Source organism: Entelurus aequoreus, linkage group LG04 (genome assembly GCF_033978785.1).
Source record: "Entelurus aequoreus isolate RoL-2023_Sb linkage group LG04, RoL_Eaeq_v1.1, whole genome shotgun sequence".
NCBI classification, from domain to species: Eukaryota; Metazoa; Chordata; class Actinopteri; order Syngnathiformes; family Syngnathidae; genus Entelurus; species Entelurus aequoreus.
The window spans coordinates 15,024,226-15,043,009 of record NC_084734.1 but is presented as its reverse complement, the minus strand read 5'-3'; the positions used below and the strand labels follow the sequence as shown (position 1 = coordinate 15,043,009).

Genomic DNA, 18,784 nt, shown 5'->3' with positions numbered 1-18,784 from the left:
CAAGCGGCCCAAATGAGTTTCCTCCGCCGGGTGGCAGGTCTCTCCCTTAGAGATAGGGTGAGAAGCTCTGTCATCCGGGGGGAGCTCAAAGTAATACCACTGCTCCTCCACATGGAGAGGAGCCAGATGAGGTGGTTCAGGCATCTAATCAGGATGCTACCCGAACGCCTCCCTAGGGAGGTGTTTAGGGCACGTCTGACCGGTAGGAGGCCACGGGGAAGACCCAGGACACGTTGAGAAGACTATGTCTCCCGGCTGGTCTGGGAACGCCTCGGGATCCCCCGGGAAGAGCTGGACGAAGTGGCTGGGGAGAGGCTGCTGCCCCCGCGACCCGACCTCGGATAAGCGGAAGAAGATGGATGGATGGGTGTAGAAAGAACATGTTAAAACAGAAAATAAGCAGATATTAACAGTAAATGAACAAGTAGATTAATAATAAATGTTTACAGTTTGTCCCTCATAATGTAGACAAAATAATAGAATGAACCCATAGTCCTCCATAAACAACCCATAGTCTTTCATAAACAACCCATAGTCTTTCATAAACAACCCATAGTCCTTCATAAACAACCCATAGTCCTTCATAAACAACCTGTAGTCCTCCATAAACAACCCATAGTCCTACATAAACAACCCATAGTCCTTCATAAACAACACTTTGTCCTTCATAAACAACCCACAGTCCTCCATAAACAACCCATAGTCCTTCATAAACAACCCATAGTCCTTCATAAACAACCCATAGTCCTTCATAAACAACCCATAATTCTCCATAAACAACCCATAGTCCTTCATAAACAACCCATAGTCCTTCATAAACAACCCGTAGTCCTTCTTAAACAACCCACAGTCCTCCTTAAACAACGCATAGTCCTTCATAAACAACCCATAGTCCTTCATAAACAACCCTTAGTCCTCCATTAACAACCCATAGTCCTTCATAAACAACCCATAGTCCTTCATAAACAACCCATAGTCCTTCATAAAAAACCCGTAGGCCTTCATAAACAACCCATAGTCCTTCATAAACAACCCGTAGTCCTCCATAAACAACCCATAGTCATCCATAAACAACCCATAGTCCTTCATAAACAACCCATAGTCCTCCATAAACAACCCATAGTCCTCCATAAACAACCCATAGTCCTCCATAAACAACCCATAGTCCTTCATAAACAACCCATAGTCCTCCATAAACAAAACATAGTCCTCCATAAACAACCCATAGTCCTTCATAAACAACCCTTAGTCCTTCATAAACAACCCATAGTCCTTCATAAACAACCCGTAGTCCTTCATAAACAACCCGTAGTCCTTCATAAACAACCCGTTGTCCTTCATAAACAACCCATAGTCCTCCATAAACAACCCATAGTCCTCCATAAACAACCCATAGTCTTTCATAAACAACCCATAGTCCTTCATAAACAACCCATAGTCCTTCATAAACAACCAATAGTCCTCCATAAACAACCCATAGTCCTTCATAAACAACACATAGTCCTTCATAAACAACCCACAGTCCTGCATAAACAACCCATAGTCCTTCATAAACAACACATAGTCCTTCATAAACAACCCATAGTCCTCCATAAACAACCCATAGTCCTCCATAAACAACTCATAGTCCTTCATAAACAACCCATAGTCCTCCATAAACAACCCATAGTCCTCCATAAACAACCCATTGTCCTTCATAAACAACCCGTTGTCCTTCATAAACAACCCACAGTCCTCCATAAACAACCCATAGTCCTTCATAAACAACCCATAGTCCTTCATAAACAACCCGTAGTCCTCGAAAAACAACCCATAGTCCTCCATAAACAACCCATAGTCCTTCATAAACAACCCATAGTCCTCCATAAACAACCCATAGTCCTCCATAAGCAACCCATAGTCCTTCATAAACAACCCATAGTCCTCCATACACAACCCATAGTCCTCCATAAACAACCCATAGTCCTTCATAAACAACCCATAGTCCTCCATAAACAACACATAGTCCTCCATAAACAACCCATAGTCCTTCATAAACAACCCGTTGTCCTCCATAAACAACCCACAGTCCTCCATAAACAACCCATAGTCCTTCATAAACAACCCATAGTCCTTCATAAACAACCCGTAGTCCTCCATAAACAACCCATAGTCCTTCATAAACAACCCATAGTCCTCCATAAACAACCCATAGTCCTCCATAAACAACCCATAGTCCTTCATAAACAACCAATAGTCCTCCATAAACAACACATAGTCCTCCATAAACAACCCATAGTCCTTCATAAACAACCCATAGTCCTCCACAAACAACCCATAGTCCTCCATAAACAACCCATATTCCTCCATAAACAACCCATAGTCCTCCATAAACAACCCATAGTCCTTCATGAACAACCCATAGTCCTCCATAAACAACCCATAGTCCTCCATAAACAACCCATAGTCCTCCATAAACAACCCATAGTCCTTCATAAACAACCCATAGTCCTCCATAAACAACCCATAGTCCACCATAAACAACCCATAGTCCTTCATAAACAACCCATTGTCCTTCATAAACAACCCACAGTCCTCCATAAACAACACATAGTCCTTCATAAACAACCCATAGTCCTTCATAAACAACCCATTGTCCTTCATAAACAACCCATAGTCCTTCATAAACAACCCATTGTCCTTCATAAACAACCCATAGTCCTTCATAAACAACCCATATTTTTCCGTAAACAACCCATAGTCCTTCATAAACAACCCATAGTCCTTCATAAACAACCCATGGTCCTTCATAAACAACCCGTAGTCCTTCATAAACAACCCACAGTCCTCCATAAACAACCCATAGTCCTTCATAAACAACCCATAGGCCTTCATAAACAACCCATAGTCCTCCATAAACAACCCATAGTCCTCCATAAACAACCCACAGTCCTTCATAAACAACCTGTAGTCCTTCATAAACAACCCGTTGTCCTTCATAAACAACCCACAGTCCTCCATACACAACCCATAGTCCTCCATACACAACCCATAGTCCTTCATAAACAACCCATAGTCCTCCATAAACAACCCATAGTCCTTCATAAACAACCCATTATCCTCCATAAACAATCCATAGTCCTTCATAAACAACCCATAGTCCTTCATAAACAACACATAGTCCTCCATAAACAACCCATAGTCCTTCATAAACAACCCATAGTCCTTCATAAACAACCCATAGTCCTTCATAAACAACCCACAGTCCTCCATACACAACCCATAGTCCTTCATAAACAACCCATAGTCCTTCATAAACAACCCATAGTCCTCCATAAACAACCCATAGTCCTTCATAAACAACCCATTATCCTCCATAAACAATCCATAGTCCTTCATAAACAACCCATAGTCCTTCATAAACAACACATAGTCCTCCATAAACAACCCATAGTCCTTCATAAACAACCCATAGTCCTCCATAAACAACCCATAGTCTTTCATAAACAACCCATAGTCCTTCATAAACAACACATAGTCCTCCATAAACAACCCATAGTCCTTCATAAACAACCCATAGTCCTTCAGTGGCTTCCCTGCGTCCTAATTTGTTGCGACCTTCGCTCATTAATTATAGAAAACAACAAAGCGAACTCCTTCTCTCCGCTTTTCTGATGTTACGGCTGTCAGGACGTGGCGCCGTCTTCCAAATGACCAATTTCCTGCCACCAGAAGGACGGCGGCAGCTCGTAAATCCACAACGCGGGTTGAGGGAATAAGAGCTGCGTTTTCCCACCAAGTGCTCTTATCTGATGGCGTTGTCACGTGTGAGGACACGCCTGTTGGATGTGGGATCCATCCTCACGCGGCGGCAAACCTTCAGCACACTTCACCTTTCATGCACTGCTTGACGTGTGTGTGTGTGTGTGTGTGTGTGTGTGTGTGTGTGTGTGTGTGTGTGTGTGTGTGTGTGTGTGTGTGTGTGTGTGTGTGTGTGTGTGTGTGTGTGTGTGTGTGTGTGTGTGTGTGTGCGCGCGTGCGCGTGCGCAGGGGAACTCTGGCCTGGGCTTCAGCATCGCAGGAGGGATAGACAACCCCCACATTCCTGATGACCCGGGGATCTTCATCACCAAGATCATCCCCGGAGGAGCGGCTGCCATGGATGGACGACTCGGGTAGGTTTCTCCTCAGCTCAGGGCTGTCCCGTCTGGTTCTAATGGTCTAAACGCTGCAAAAGTGTTTCAAATCTGATCTTTTGGCACCAGATTCAGACCACATCAGGAGGTAGTCCCAATTGGAATCGGATCTTTTCAAATGTGACTTCGGTCTAAACCAGGCCTGGGCAACTACTTTGACTCTGGGGGCCAAATTTATAGAAAAAAATGTGTCTGGGGGCCGGTATGTCCATTTTTAGGAACACTAATACAAAATAAGGTTGATTTTACACTCGGGTTGGGTGGAGGTTTCCCTCTTGTGTGGGTTCTCCTGGCCGACAGATCTTCGGTGTGTGAATCACGTCTTTTATTTTTCATAAACACCCGGGGGTGGCTTGCTTTCCAGCAATATGTGTTCGTCTCTGGGCGGGTGTCTCTCTCTGGCTCCAACTCCAACAACGTCTCTCGTCCCGGCTGCTGCTAATAAGGGCGACAGGTGATTAGATAACCAGCCCCAGCTGGGCAATCCACTCACCTGCCGCTGACTTCGAGGCGGGACCTTACACACCCTGCTCCGCGGCAGGCCCACAGACCACGCCCCCCCTCCGCGGGTTGATTTTACAATCAACCCGAGTGAGACGTGGTTGATGAGCCTTTTGTTTGCTTTTCTGTATTGCTGCGCCGTGTTGGGGAAATTCGGAAGTGCAGTTGTCTGTTGGGATAAAATAACATTTTGATTTGTGTTCACTGCGTGTCATAAATCTTAATAAACATTTGATTTTGTTGTTAAATAGGTTGATTGGTGTGTGAATGTTGTCTATCTGTGTTGGCCCCGTGATGAGGTGGAGACTTGTCCAGGGTGTACCCCGCCTTCTGCCCGAATGTAGCTGAGATAGGCTCCAGCACCCCCCGCGACCCCGAAAGGGACAAGCGGTAGAAAATGGATAGATGGATGGATGGAAAAATGAAAGCCTAAAGATGGTGGATCCTGATGTTGTTGTTTTTTTTCCAATATATTTTACAACGGCAGGGTGAACGACTGCGTCCTGCGCGTGAACGACGTGGACGTGTCCGAGGTGGTTCACAGCAGGGCGGTGGAGGCCCTGAAGGAGGCGGGGCCAGTGGTGCGTCTGCTGGTGAGGCGGAGGCAGGCGCCACCGGAGACCATCCTGGAGGTCAACCTGCTCAAAGGGCCTAAAGGTGAGAAGGACTGATCATGAATGCGGGGACATGTGTGGCGCCCCCTACTGGTGGTGGTGCGAGCCTACATGCAGAACAGATGTCAACTTTTCAGTCAGGGACTTTTTGTCAAACAATCTTGCTTAAATTGGCTCACATGTGCTTGTCAGCACCCTAAAGGTGTGTTGTTATTACCAAGGTGTGTGAGCCAACCAAGGTGTGTGCACCTACCAAGGTGTGTGAGCCAACCAAGGTGTGTGCACCTACCAAGGTGTGTGCGCCTACCAAGGTGTGTGAGCCAACCAAGGTGTGTGAGCCTACCAAGGTGTGTGAGCCTACCAAGGTGTGTGCGCCTACCAAGGTGTGTGAGCCAACCAAGATGTGTGTGCCTACCAAGGTGTGCACCTACGAAGGTGTGTGCGCCGACCAAGGTGTGTGCGCCTAGCAAGGTGTGTGCGCCTACCAAAGTGTGTGCGCCTAAAGAGGTGTGTGCGCCTACCAAGGTGTGTGCGTCTATGAAGGTGTGTGAGCCTACCAAGGTGTGTGAGCCTACCAAGGTGTGTGCGCCAACCAAAGTGTGTGCGCTTACCACGGTGTGTGAGCCTACCAAGGTGTGTGCACCTATGAAGGTGTGTGCGCCTACCAAGGTGTGTGAGCCTACCAAGATGTGTTATTATTACTAAGGTGTGTGCGCCTACCAAGGTGTGTGAGCCTACCAAGGTGTGTTATTATTACCAAGGTGTGTGAGCCTACCAAGATGTGTGTACCTACCAAGGTGTGTGCGCCTACCAAGGTCTGTGCGCCTACCAAGATGTGTGCGCCTACCAAGATGTGTGCGCCTACCAAGGTGTGTGTGCCTACCAAGATTTGTGAGCCTACCAAAGTGTGTGATTCTACCAAGTGGTGTGAGCCTACCAAGGTGTGTGCGCCAACCAAAGTGTGTGCGCTTACCACGGTGTGTGAGCCTACCAAGGTGTGTGCGCCTACCAAGGTGTGTGCGCCTTTGAAGGTGTGTGCGTCTACCAAGGTGTGTGAGCCTACCAAGATGTGTTATTATTACTAAGGTGTGTGCGCCTACCAAGGTGTGTGAGCCTACCAAGGTGTGTTATTATTACCAAGGTGTGTGAGCCTACCAAGATGTGTGTACCTACCAAGGTGTGTGCACCTACCAAGGTGTGTGCGCCTACCAAGATGTGTGCGCCTACCAAGGTGTGTGTGCCTACCAAGATTTGTGAGCCTACCAAAGTGTGTGATTCTACCAAGTGGTGTGAGCCTACCAAGGTGTGTGCGCCTACCAATGGTGTGTGCGCCTACCAAGGTGTGTGAGCCTACCAAGGTGTGTGCGCCTACCAAGATGTGTGTGCCTACCAAGGTGTGCACCTATGAAGGTGTGTGCGCCGACCAAGGTGTGTGCGCCTACCAAGGTGTGTGCGCCTACCAAGGTGTGTGTGCCTAGCAAGGTGTGTGCGCCTACCAAAGTGTGTGCGCCTAAAGAGGTGTGTGCGCCTACCAAGGTGTGTGCGTCTATGAAGGTGTGTGAGCCTACCAAGGTGTGTGAGCCTACCAAGGTGTGTGCGCCTATGAAGGTGTGTGCGCCTACCAAGGTGTGTGAGCCTACCAAGGTGTGTGAGCCTACCAAGGTGTGTGCGCCAACCAAAGTGTGTGCGCTTACCACTGTGTGTGAGCCTACCAAGGTGTGTGCGCCTACCAAGGTGTGTGCACCTATGAAGGTGTGTGCGCCTACCAAGGTGTGTGCACCCATGAAGGTGTGTGCGCCTACCAAGGTGTGTGCGCCTTTGAAGGTGTGTGCGTCTATCAAGGTGTGTGAGCCTACCAAGGTGTGTTATTTTTACTAAGGTGTGTGCGCCTACCAAGGTGTTTGAGCCTACCAAGGTTTGTTATTATTACCAAGGTGTGTGAGCCTACCAAGATGTGTGTGCCTACCAAGGTGTGTGCGCCTACCAAGGTGTGTGTGCCTACCAAGATTTGTGAGCCTACCAAAGTGTGTGATTCTACCAAGGTGTGTGAGCCTACCAAGGTGTGTGCGCCTACCAAGGTGTGTGCGCCTACCAAGGTGTGTGCACCTATGAAGGTGTGTGAGCCTACCAAGGTGTGTGAGCCTACCAAGGTGTGTGCGCCTATGAAGGTGTGTGCGCCTACCAAGGTGTGTGCGTCTACCAAAGTGTGTGTGCCTACCAAAGTGTGTGTGCCTACCAAAGTGTGTGTGCCTACCAAAGTGTGTGTGCCTACCAAGGTGTGTGCACCTAATTCCGTATTGTTACGGCTAAACAGCCAAAAGTTACAGTGGGTGTTTAGTACTGAGCTATGTGAGAGCCTGTCAGACCAAAGGGCGTCAAACCTTGGGTATTCATCATCATTAATAATAATAATATTATTATATTAATTACTAACAGCGCCACTAAGGGGTGTATTAATATCACAGGCAAGCCCACAGCTGTGCATGTTTTGACAAATTGTCAGTGTTTTGTGAGGACGATAAGAGGTAGAGGCACACTGTAATGGTAATTAATTATCTATTTTTATTTCATTTCTTGTCCGTCCTAAAAAAAAAGTAACAAAATAAAGCTTTTTAAAAAAGAGCTTAATTAATGTATAGTGCAAATTTTTTATTGAGGGTAAAATATATATATATATTTTTAAGTATTTTGCCAAGGGAAAACCCTCATTCAGATTAATTCTTTTAGTGAATAAAATCGACAGTGCGCCTTACGGAATAATTCTGGTTGTGCTCGAAGCAATTTTATTTGGTACATAGTGTAATGATAAGTTTGACCAGTAGATGGCAGTCACACATAAGAGATACGTGTGGACTGCAATGTGACACCAACATTTTAAATGTTCCTTTGAGAATATAGAACATTACACACGGCACTCAAAAACCTGTCATAATGTTTTTAGTACGACTTTGGTAAGCTATGAAGCCGCAGTACTTGATGGATTGTCGGCGCATTACGCTACCATAGTCAGGCGTACTGTGCTTCAACATAGGAGTATTATTATGGTGTGTATAAGGACCGCAAAATGGCACCTATTAGCAGACATATTATCTGGCGTTTTGTTTCACAATATTATGCAAAACCAACTTTTCTTAGCTTCTGGTACCTGCTGATGTTTAATTGGGATCTGCATAAGTCCTGAAAAGATTGTGTATTTCAAAAAGAGTATTTTGCCAAGGGAAAACCCTCATTCGGATTAATTCTTTTAGTGAATAAAATCCTTTCATCGTCTCAAAAATCGACAGTGCGCCTTATAACCCGGTGCGCCTAATGTACAAAATAATTCTGGTTGTGCTTACCGACCTCGATGCAATTTTATTTGGTAAATAGTGTAATGATAAGTTTGACCAGTAGATGGCAGTCACACATAAGAGATACGTATAGACCGCAATATGACACCAACATTTGAAATGTCCCTTTGAGAATATAGAACATTACACACGGCGCTCAAAAATCCGTCAAAATGTTTTTAGTACGACTTTGGTAAGCTTTGAAGCCGCACCGCTTGATGGATTGTCGGCGCATTACACTACCATAGTCAGACGTACTGTGCTTCAACATAGGAGTATTATTATGGTGTGTATAAGGACCGCAAAATGGCACCTATAAGCAAACATATTATCTGGCGTTTTGTTTCACAATATTATGCAAAACCAACTCTTCTGAGCTTCTGGTACCTGCTGATGTGTATTTGGGATCTGCATAAGTCCTGAAAAGATTGTGTTTTTCAAAAAGAGTATTTTGCAAAGGGAAAACCCTCATTCAGATTAATTCTTTTGGTGAATAAAATCCTTTCATCGTCTCAAAAATCAACAGTGCGCCTTATAACCCGGTGCGCCTAATGTACGGAATAATTCTGGTTGTGCTTACCGACCTCGAAGCAATTTTATTTGGTACATAGTGTAATGATAAGTTTGACCAGTAGATGGCAGTCACACATAAGAGATACGTGTAGACTGCAATATGACTCAAGTAAACAACACCAACATTTTAAATGTCCCTTTGAGAATATAGAACATTACACACGGCGCTCAAAAACCTGTCAAAATGTTTTTAGTACGACTTTGGTAAGTTATGAAGCCGCCCCGCTTGATGGATTGTCGGCGCATTACGCTACCATAGTCAGACGTACTGTGCTTCAACATACAGTATTATTATGGTGTGTGTACAAGGACCGCAAAATGGCACCTATTAGCAGACATATTATCTGGCGTTTTGTTTCACAATATTATGCAAAACCAACTCTTCTGAGCTTCTGGTACCTGCTGATGTGTATTTGGGATCTGCATAAGTCCTTAAAAAAGATTATGTATTTCAAAAAGAGTATTTTGCCAAGGGAAAACCCTCATTCGGATGAATTCTTTTAGTGAATAAAATCCTTTCATCGTCTCAAAAATCGACAGTGCCCCTCCTAATGTACGGAATAATTCTGGTTGTGATTACCGACCTCGAAGCAATTTTATTTGGTACATAGTGTAATGATAAGTTTGACCAGTAGATGGCAGTCACACATAAGAGATACGTGTGGACTGCAATATGACACCAACATTTTAAATGTTCCTTTGAGAATATAGAACATTACACACGGCGCTCAAAAACCTGTCAAAATGTTTTTAGTACGACTTTGGTAAGCTATGAAGCCGCAGTACTTGATGGATTGTCGGCGCATTACGCTACCATAGTCAGACGTACTGTGCTTCAACATAGGAGTATTATTATGGTGTGTGTATAAGGACCGCAAAATGGCACCTATTAGCAGACATATTATCTGGCGTATTGTTTCACAATATTATGCAAAACCAACTTTTCTTAGCTTCTGGTACCTGCTGATGTGTAATTGGGATCTGCATAAGTCCTGAAAAGATTGTGTATTTCAAAAAGAGTATTTTGCCAAGGGAAAACCCTCATTCGGATGAATTATTTTAGTGAATAAAATCCTTTCATCGTCTCAAAAATCGATAGTGCCCCTCCTAATGTACGGAATAATTCTGGTTGTGCTTACCGACCTCAAAGCAATTTTATTTGGTACACAGTGTAATGATAAGTTTGATCAGTAGATGGCAGTCACACATAAGAGATACGTGTAGACTGCACCAACATTTTAAATGTTTATTTGAGAATATAGAACATTACACACGGCACTCAAAAATCTGTCAAAATTTTTTTAGTACGACTTTGGTAAGCTGTGAAGCCGCAGTACTTGATGGATTGTCTGCGCATTTCGCTACCATAGTCAGACGTACTGTGCTTCAACATACAATATAATTATGTGTATAAGGACCGCAAAATGACACCTATTAGCAGACATATTATCTGGCATTTTGTTTCACAATATTATGTAAAACCAACTCTTTTTACCTTCTGGTACCTGCTGATCTGTATTTGGCATCTGCATAAGTCCTGAAAAGATTGTGTATTTCAAAAAGAGTAGGATGCCAAGGGAAAACCCTCATTCAGTTTAATTATTTTAATGAATAAAAATAAAAATAAAACACAAATAGGGAAAACAAATTAAAAAAAGGAAATATATTCTAAAAAAAAGTATCACAGCTGTCCAATTAACAACGATAAACACATTTCCACAAAGTAGGAGTCGTTAATTATAGATGTAATATTTTCATAATTAGCGCATAAAAAAATAGTTGTTTGCCTTCTAAACATGATAAAAGCCCTCCAGACATGGAATAACAACATTTGCTTACCTCTACCCTCTTTTAATTAACCCTTGTGTAATGTTCGTATTTTATCAACAGATGTTTACCTTATCCCAATAAACATCTGTTCAATATTTTAACATAAAAGTGTTTTGATTGTGAGGCATTAAAAACCACAAAATGCAACGGGTCCATCAGACCCACAAACGCTGGCTGAGTAACAACAATATGAACGTTGCACGGAATATTTCTCCGCCAGTTTCTGCATCCCACAGGGATTCTTCTTTTGTGTTTCTGCACCTGTGGTTCCCACACAAGGTTGCAACACTGTTTGTCAACACTGTCTGCTCTCATTTTCTCGCACATTTGACCCTCTGATGTTCTGTGTACCTACACTCTGTCCTCCTCCTGTCTAGGCCTGCGGTGTGTGTGTGTGTGGTACACAGAACATCAATTTCCACACTTCTATGAGCCTACGGGTCCAGTGGACCCGGACATCTTATATCAGGGGTGTCCAAAGTGCGGCCCGGGGGCCATTTGTGGTCCGCAGCTAATTGTTTACCGGCCCACCACACATTCTGGAAATTTTATTGCACAAATTAAAATAAACATTAAAACAAGTGAAATGAGGTGAAATCTAACTAGAAAAAGTTGCAATGTTGACACAAAGCTGCCATGCAGGCTGTTTTTTTTCTTTTGTCTATCTTTATTTTTCTTTTTTTGCCATTGCTAAAAAAAAAATGAAAAAATTCCATGTTATAATGAATTATTGACCTATTCAAGGCTCCAATTATTTCAAATATTTCACTTTAAAATGTTTTGTGTGGAAAATATTGCAAATATTGTGTGGTTGCCATACAAAAACATCAACGTTTTATTTGACAAAAGAGCATAAAACAAACAAAATAATAGTTCAAACGTAAAATCGACTTCTCGTAACTTAAGTGTTGAAAGTAATAAAAAAAAACTAACAAAAATGTATTACTTTGAGCGGGGAACTTTTTGGATCCCAAATATATTTAATGGGATTTTATTTATCTTTTCACTGTGATTACTCAAAAATAATAATGAATTAAAATCAATGGTGTACTTCACATCAAACATTGCTTTCTGAATGTTTTGGGCAGTGGGGGAAATACTGCATATTTCAGATTTATTATAAAAAACAAAGTTGTCTTTGACAGAAAAGGCATACAACCTTTTTTTAATTTTTTTTTTAAACTTTATATCAACCTGAAGTTGATATACTGTAGAGATTTACTGTAAGCGTTGAATAAATAAAAATAATAATAATTTGACTTGTTTTTAACATTTTAATGACTTAGACCCTTTATGGTCCCCGGGAGCCCTAAAGGTAAAAAACAAACAAAATCCATATATTTTGTTATGGTTTGAAAATGAAAAATATAAAAATGGCCCTCGCATGCCTTAATTTTTCCGTGTGCGGCCCTCAGTGGAAAAAGTTTGGACACCCCTGTCTTATATGTAAAAGAAATGTGTATGGTGCGTGGTCATTAAAGGCCTACTGAAAGCCACTACTACCGACCACGCAGTCTGATAGTTTATATATCAATGATGAAATATTAACATTGCAACACATGCCAATACGGCCGGGTTAACTTATAAAGTGCAATTTTAAATTTCCCGCTAAACTTCCGGTTGAAAAACTCCTTTGGATATAACGTATGCGCGTGAGGTAGCCAGTAGAACAGAGGTATGGCTCCCCCATTGAGGCCAATACAAAAAGCTCTGTTTTCATTTCATAATTCCACAGTATTCTGGACATCTGTGTTGGTGAATCTTTTGCAATTTGTTTAATGAACAATGGAGACTGCAAAGAAGAAAGTTGTAGGTGGGATCGGTGTATTAGCGGCTGGCTGTAGCAACACAACAAGAGGACTTACTTGGATAGCAGACGCGCTAGCCGATGCTAGCCACCAACCGATGCTAGCCGCCAACCGCATCTGTGATCGGGTGAAGTCCTTCGTCGCGCCGTCGATCGCTGGAACGCAGGTGAGCACGGGTGTTGATGAGCAGATGAGGGCTGGTTGGCGTAGGTGGAGCGCTAATGTTTTTATCATAGCTCTGTGAGGTCCGGTTGCTAAGTTGCTAAGTTAGCTTCAGCGTCGTTAGCAACAGCATTGTTAAGCTTTGCCAGGCTGAGAATTATTAACCGTGTAGTTACATGTACATGTTTTAATAGTATTGTTGATCTTCTGTCTATCCTTCCAGTCAGGGATTTATTTTTGTTTCTATCTGCATTTGAGCCAGATGCTATCACGTTAGCTCAGTAGCTAAAGAGCTTCGCCGATGTATTGTCGTGGAGATAAAAGTCACTGTGAATGTCCATTTCGCGTTCTCGACTCTCATTTTCAAGAGGATATAGTATCCGAGGTGGTTTAAAATACAAATCTGTGATCCACAATAGAAAAAGGAGAGAGTGTGGAATCCAATGAGCCAGCTTGTACCTAAGTTACGGTCAGAGCGAAAAAAGATATGTCTTTCACTGCATTCTAGTCCGTCACTCTAACGTTCCTCATCCACGAATCTTTCATCCTCGCTCAAATTAATGGGGTAATCGTCGCTTTTTCGGTCCGAATCGCTCTAGCTGCGTTGAAAACAATAGGAAAATATGAGGAGGTGAACAATTGACTACGTCACGCTACTTCCGGTACAGGCAAGGATTTTTTTTATCAGAGACCAAAAGTTGCGAACTTTATCGTCGTTGTTCTATACTAAATCCTTTCAGCAAAAATATGTCAATATCGCGAAATGATCAAGTATGACACATAGAATGGATCTGCTATCCCCGTTTAAATTTTAAAAAATTAATTTCAGTAGGCCTTTAAATATGTATTCTGATATATGTTCTTCACAGAAAATGAGCCAAAGTCAGTGAGTCTCAGTTTGAAAAATTAATTAATTGTATAATTTTTCTTTGAATAAAAAAAGGAAAACGGGTCCCACAGACCCGAACACCACACAAGTACTGCTTCCTGAGGCCCAGCCAATCAGTGGCCACAATGCTGAACAGCACGCTCTACTCCTTCTAGTATTGATATTTTTACTGTATTTAGCCATTTTTATTAGAGATGTCCGATAATATCGGCAGTCCGATATTATCGGCCAATAAATGCTTTAAAATGTAATATCGGAAATTATCGGTATCGGTTTCAAAATGATCGGTATCGGTTTCAAAAAGTAAAATGTATGACTTTTTAAAACAGAGCGCCAATAAACCTTAAAGGCACTGCCTTTTTCGTGCCGGCCCAGTCACATAATATCTACAGCTTTTCACACGCGCACAAGTGAATGCATCGCATACTTGGTCAACAGCCATACAGGTCACACTGAGGGTGGCCGTATAAATAAGTTTAACACTGTTACAAATATGCGCCACACTGTGAACCCACACCAAACAAGAATGACAAACACATTTCAGGAGAACATCCGCACCGTAACACAACATAAACACGACATAACAAATACCCAGAAGCCCTTGCAGCACTAACTCTTCCGGGACGCTACAATATACACCCCCCGCTAACCCAAACCCCCCCCCCCCCCCACCCCGCCCACCTCAACCTCCTCATGCTCTCTCAGGGAGAGCATGTCCCAAATTCCAAGCTGCTGTTTAGAGGCATGTTAAAAAAAAAAAGCACTTTGTGACTTCAATAATAAATATGTCAGTGCCATTTTTTTCCATAACTTGAGTTGATTTATTTTGGAAAACCTTGTTACATTGTTTAATGCATCCAGCGGGGCATCACAACGAAATTAGGCATAATAATGTGTTAATTCCACGACTGTATATATCGGTATCGGTTGATATCGGAACCGGTAATTAAGAGTTGGACAATATCGGAATATCGGCAAAAAAGCCATTATCGGACATCTCTAATTTGTATGCTTAAAAATGCTTAATTTAGGGCACAAATCTTATACAATATGTTTAAAAAAAAAAAAAAAAGCTGTGATGTGATGAAGCCTCAATAATTGAAAGGTTTTTTAAAAATCTGTATTTATAATAATAAATCAAATTAAAGCTGCCAGCAGCGTTGGTCGGGCCCGCATATTTGGCAGGTGCTAGTCCTAAGTGTCCAAAAACTTTCGTCTACTGTTAGTCCTAAGTGTCCCAATACTTTTGTTGACATCAGCGCAGTGGTACAGTGGTTCTATTAAGGCTCGTAAAATCACAGCAGCATTATCAGCGCAGCGGTTCTTTGAAGGCTCGTAAAATGAAAACCGTAGCACTTATCCAAACTCTTTGAGTATCCGTCAATCAGAAGGGTTCAATCTCTCTCCTGTAGTAGTTTGAAGCCGAAACGACAAACGCGCTCAGAGGAGATAATGTTTGATGTTTGGTGACCGGTTTTAACAAAAATTTAGTTTTGAAGGAGGGATTGCAAACTTCCTGTTGATTTTTGCTGAAGGGTGTCAATCTATGAAATGTAGGTCTAAGTGAGACCTACATAGAGGTTTTTGTTTCATGTGTCTAAGACGTTCCTACCGGAAGTTACAAGCAGTTTTGTCTGTGTTTTCCTCTGAGGAGCAGTTTTGTCTCTGTTTTATTCAAAAATTGCGCTAGAGCGCAAATTTGAGTTTTGGGGTTGGTTTTTTTTTTTATTAGATCGCAATTTCCACCAGTCCTGATGTGTGTGAAAAGTTTGGTGAGTTTTAAAGTATTTTAAGGGGGTCAAATTACAGCTCAAAGAGGCAAAAATGAGTGTTTTTAGTACATTTTTGTCTTGAAGGGGAAATTGCCAACTTCCTGTTGGTTTTTGCCCGAGGATGTCAATTATGAAATGTAGGTCTAAGTGAGACCTACATACAGGTTTTTGTTTCATGTCTCTACAACCTTCCTAGTGGGAGTTACAGGCAGTTTGTTTTTGTTTTTTCCTAGGGGGCGCTAGAGCGCAATTTTGAGTTTTGGGGTTTGGTTTTTTTTAATTAGATGGCAATTTTCGCAGGTCCTGGTGTGTGTGTCAAATTTGGTGAGTTTTGAAGCATGTTAAGTGGGACAAATTAGAGTTTTTTGTGGTGGCGGAATAATAATAATAATAATTAAAGCTGCAAGCAGCGTTGGTCGGGTCCGCATTTTTGCTGGTGCTAGTCCTAGGTGTCCCAATACTTTTGTCCAGTGGTAGTCCTGAGTGAGACCTACATAGAGGTTTTTGTTTCAGGTCTCTACGATATTCGTACCAGGAGTTAGAGGAAGTTGTGTCTGTGTTTTTTTCCTAGGTGTTGCGGCACAGTGGTTGTTTTCTTTGAAGGCGCGTAAAATCATAGCAGCGGAGCAGCTTTAGTGCTGCGGGTCTTTGAAGGCTTGTAAAATCAAAACGGTAGCACTAAACGAAATGCCGTTTTCAACTTTTAATCAGAAGGGTTCAATCTCTCTCCTGTAGTAGTTTGAAGACGAAACGACAAACGCGCTTAGAGGAGATAATGTTTGATGTTTGGTGACCGGTTTTAACAAAAATGTTGTTTTGAAGGAGGGATTGCAAACTTCCTGTTGATTTTTGCTGAAGGATGTCAATCTATGAAATGTAGGTCTAGGTGAGACCTACATAGAGGTTTTTGTTTCATGTCTCTAAGACAGACCTGGGCATTCTGCGGCCCGCGGGCCGCATCCGGCCCTTTGTGCGTCCCTGTCCGGCCCGCGTGAGGCCAATTATAAATTACAAAATACATTTTAAAAAGTATCTATGTCGAGTGTGCAATACAACGGTGCTGCTTTTGTTTTGAAAATCGTTATTTGTATTACTTCCGTGTGGACGTATGCGTGTGCGTGATTGTGAGTGAATGTGAACAGCTGCAATCACAAATTACAAAATAAAGTTGAAAAAACATCTATGTCGTGCGCGCAATACAACTGTGCTGCTTTTATTTTGAAAAGTATTATTTATGGGCGTGTGTCCGTGTGTAACCTGCGAGTGAAGGTGCACATGCAGCGACAAGTGATGCACGGTTTACACCCGAGAAGCTAAAAAGAGAAAAGTTGATGATGAATGCCGTGTTTCCAACAAGACATGGACTGCCAAGCAACGTTCCCTCTAAGGTGCGTGCCTGCGCAATTGCGCACTGCTCAAGCGTCCGCTGCGCGCAGCAAGTATATGCCGCGCACCAAATCAAATCCCATCTGAATTCTAAACAAAATAAACATATTTTTTCTATGTAATTTTGCAATGCAACTTTGAGTGACAGTGACAACAAGCGGCCCTAACGGTGTTCGTCAACACCGTTCAATTGAACACCGTTCAATTATTGTAACGTCTATCGAGATGCTTCGAGGACAGGAATTATATCGATCACTTTATTGAGCAAAACTGTTTATATTCGGACATAACCACACCAAAAACATGAGTAAAACAATTCTATCTCGAAAAACTAGTCATTTTCTGCCGTACAAACCAGGCCAAAACCAACTTGTCATCTGTCACCAACACGCATAGCACTAAACCACTGGTGCGTTTATGGCCACACAAAAAGTCGGACAACTCAAGCACCACACAAAGTTACACTATGACTCCTCAGTCATCCGTGTGCTTATTTTACTGTCATTTATTATTAATGTTAATTTATTTATATTAGTCATGGAATGCTGTTACACACACTATGTTGAAGTATTACTATTATTATTAATTATTATTATTATTATTATTATTATTATTATTATTATTATTATTATTATTTATCTTACGGTATATATCAAAAATAATATTGAGCAAAATTTAATTGAAATATTGTCGATGTGGCCCTCCAGCAGTGCTCGGGTTGCTCATGCGGCCCCCGGTAAAAATGAATTGCCCACCCCTGCTCTAAGACGTTCCTACCGGAAGTTACAAGCAGTTTTGTCTGTGTTTTCCTCTGAGGAGCAGTTTTGTCTCTGTTTTATTCAAAAATTGCGCTAGAGCGCAAATTTGAGTTTTGGGGTTCGTTTTTTTTTTTTATTAGATCGCAATTTCCACCAGTCCTGATGTGTGTGAAAAGTTTGGTGAGTTTTAAAGTATTTTAAGGGGGTCAAATTACAGCTCAAAGAGGCAAAAATGAGTGTTTTTAGTACATTTTTGTCTTGAAGGGGAAATTGCCAACTTCCTGTCGGTTTTTGCCCGAGGATGTCAAATTATGAAATGTAGGTCTAAGTGAGACCTACATAGAGGTTTTTGCTTCATGTCTCTACGACCTTCCTAGTGGGAGTTACAGGCAGTTTGTTTTTGTTTTTTCCTAGGGGGCGCTAGAGCGCAATTTTGATTTTTGGGGTTTGGTTTTTTTATTAGATGGCAATTTTCGCAGGTCAAATTTGGTGAGTTTTGAAGCATGTTAAGTGGGTCAAATTAGAGTTTTTTGTGGCGGCGGAATAATAATAATAATAATAATAAAACCTTACAATTTCAATAGGTCCTTTCGTCCCATTGCAAAAGGACTCCCTTTGGGATTCCTTTGACAATGGGCCGTGCGGGCCCTAAAAATAAGTGTGTATGTATTATTATAATGTAATTCAGCATTACTTAAATGTATCACATTGTTATGTTGTCAATGTATGAATTGAATGTGGTTGTAGTTCAAAGTGCAGTTCATTAATAATTATTTCTACTGTATGTATTTATGTATAGTACTATATTTCCTCGTACAGGACTAGGATTCAGCATCGCTGGAGGTATCGGCAACCAGCACATCCCAGGAGACAACAGCATCTACATCACCAAGATCATAGAGGGAGGAGCCGCCCAGAAAGACGGACGACTGCAGACCGGAGACCGCCTGCTCGCTGTAGGAGCCTAAAACATCTCCGCCTTGTGTG

General features: G+C 42.2%; 1 protein-coding gene across 8 annotated transcripts in view; it reads left to right on the top strand.

Moving 5' to 3' along the window:
• dlg3 (discs, large homolog 3 (Drosophila)) overlaps positions 1–18,784 on the top strand; it is a 282,485-nt gene that overhangs the window by 86,870 nt on the left and 176,831 nt on the right. For all 8 annotated transcript variants that reach the window (XM_062044293.1, XM_062044294.1, XM_062044295.1 and 5 more), the window contains 3 exons: positions 4,030–4,154; positions 5,164–5,333; positions 18,617–18,753. In XM_062044293.1, the coding sequence (XP_061900277.1) occupies positions 4,030–4,154; positions 5,164–5,333; positions 18,617–18,753 (432 nt within the window). The remainder of the gene's footprint in view (positions 1–4,029; positions 4,155–5,163; positions 5,334–18,616; positions 18,754–18,784) is intronic.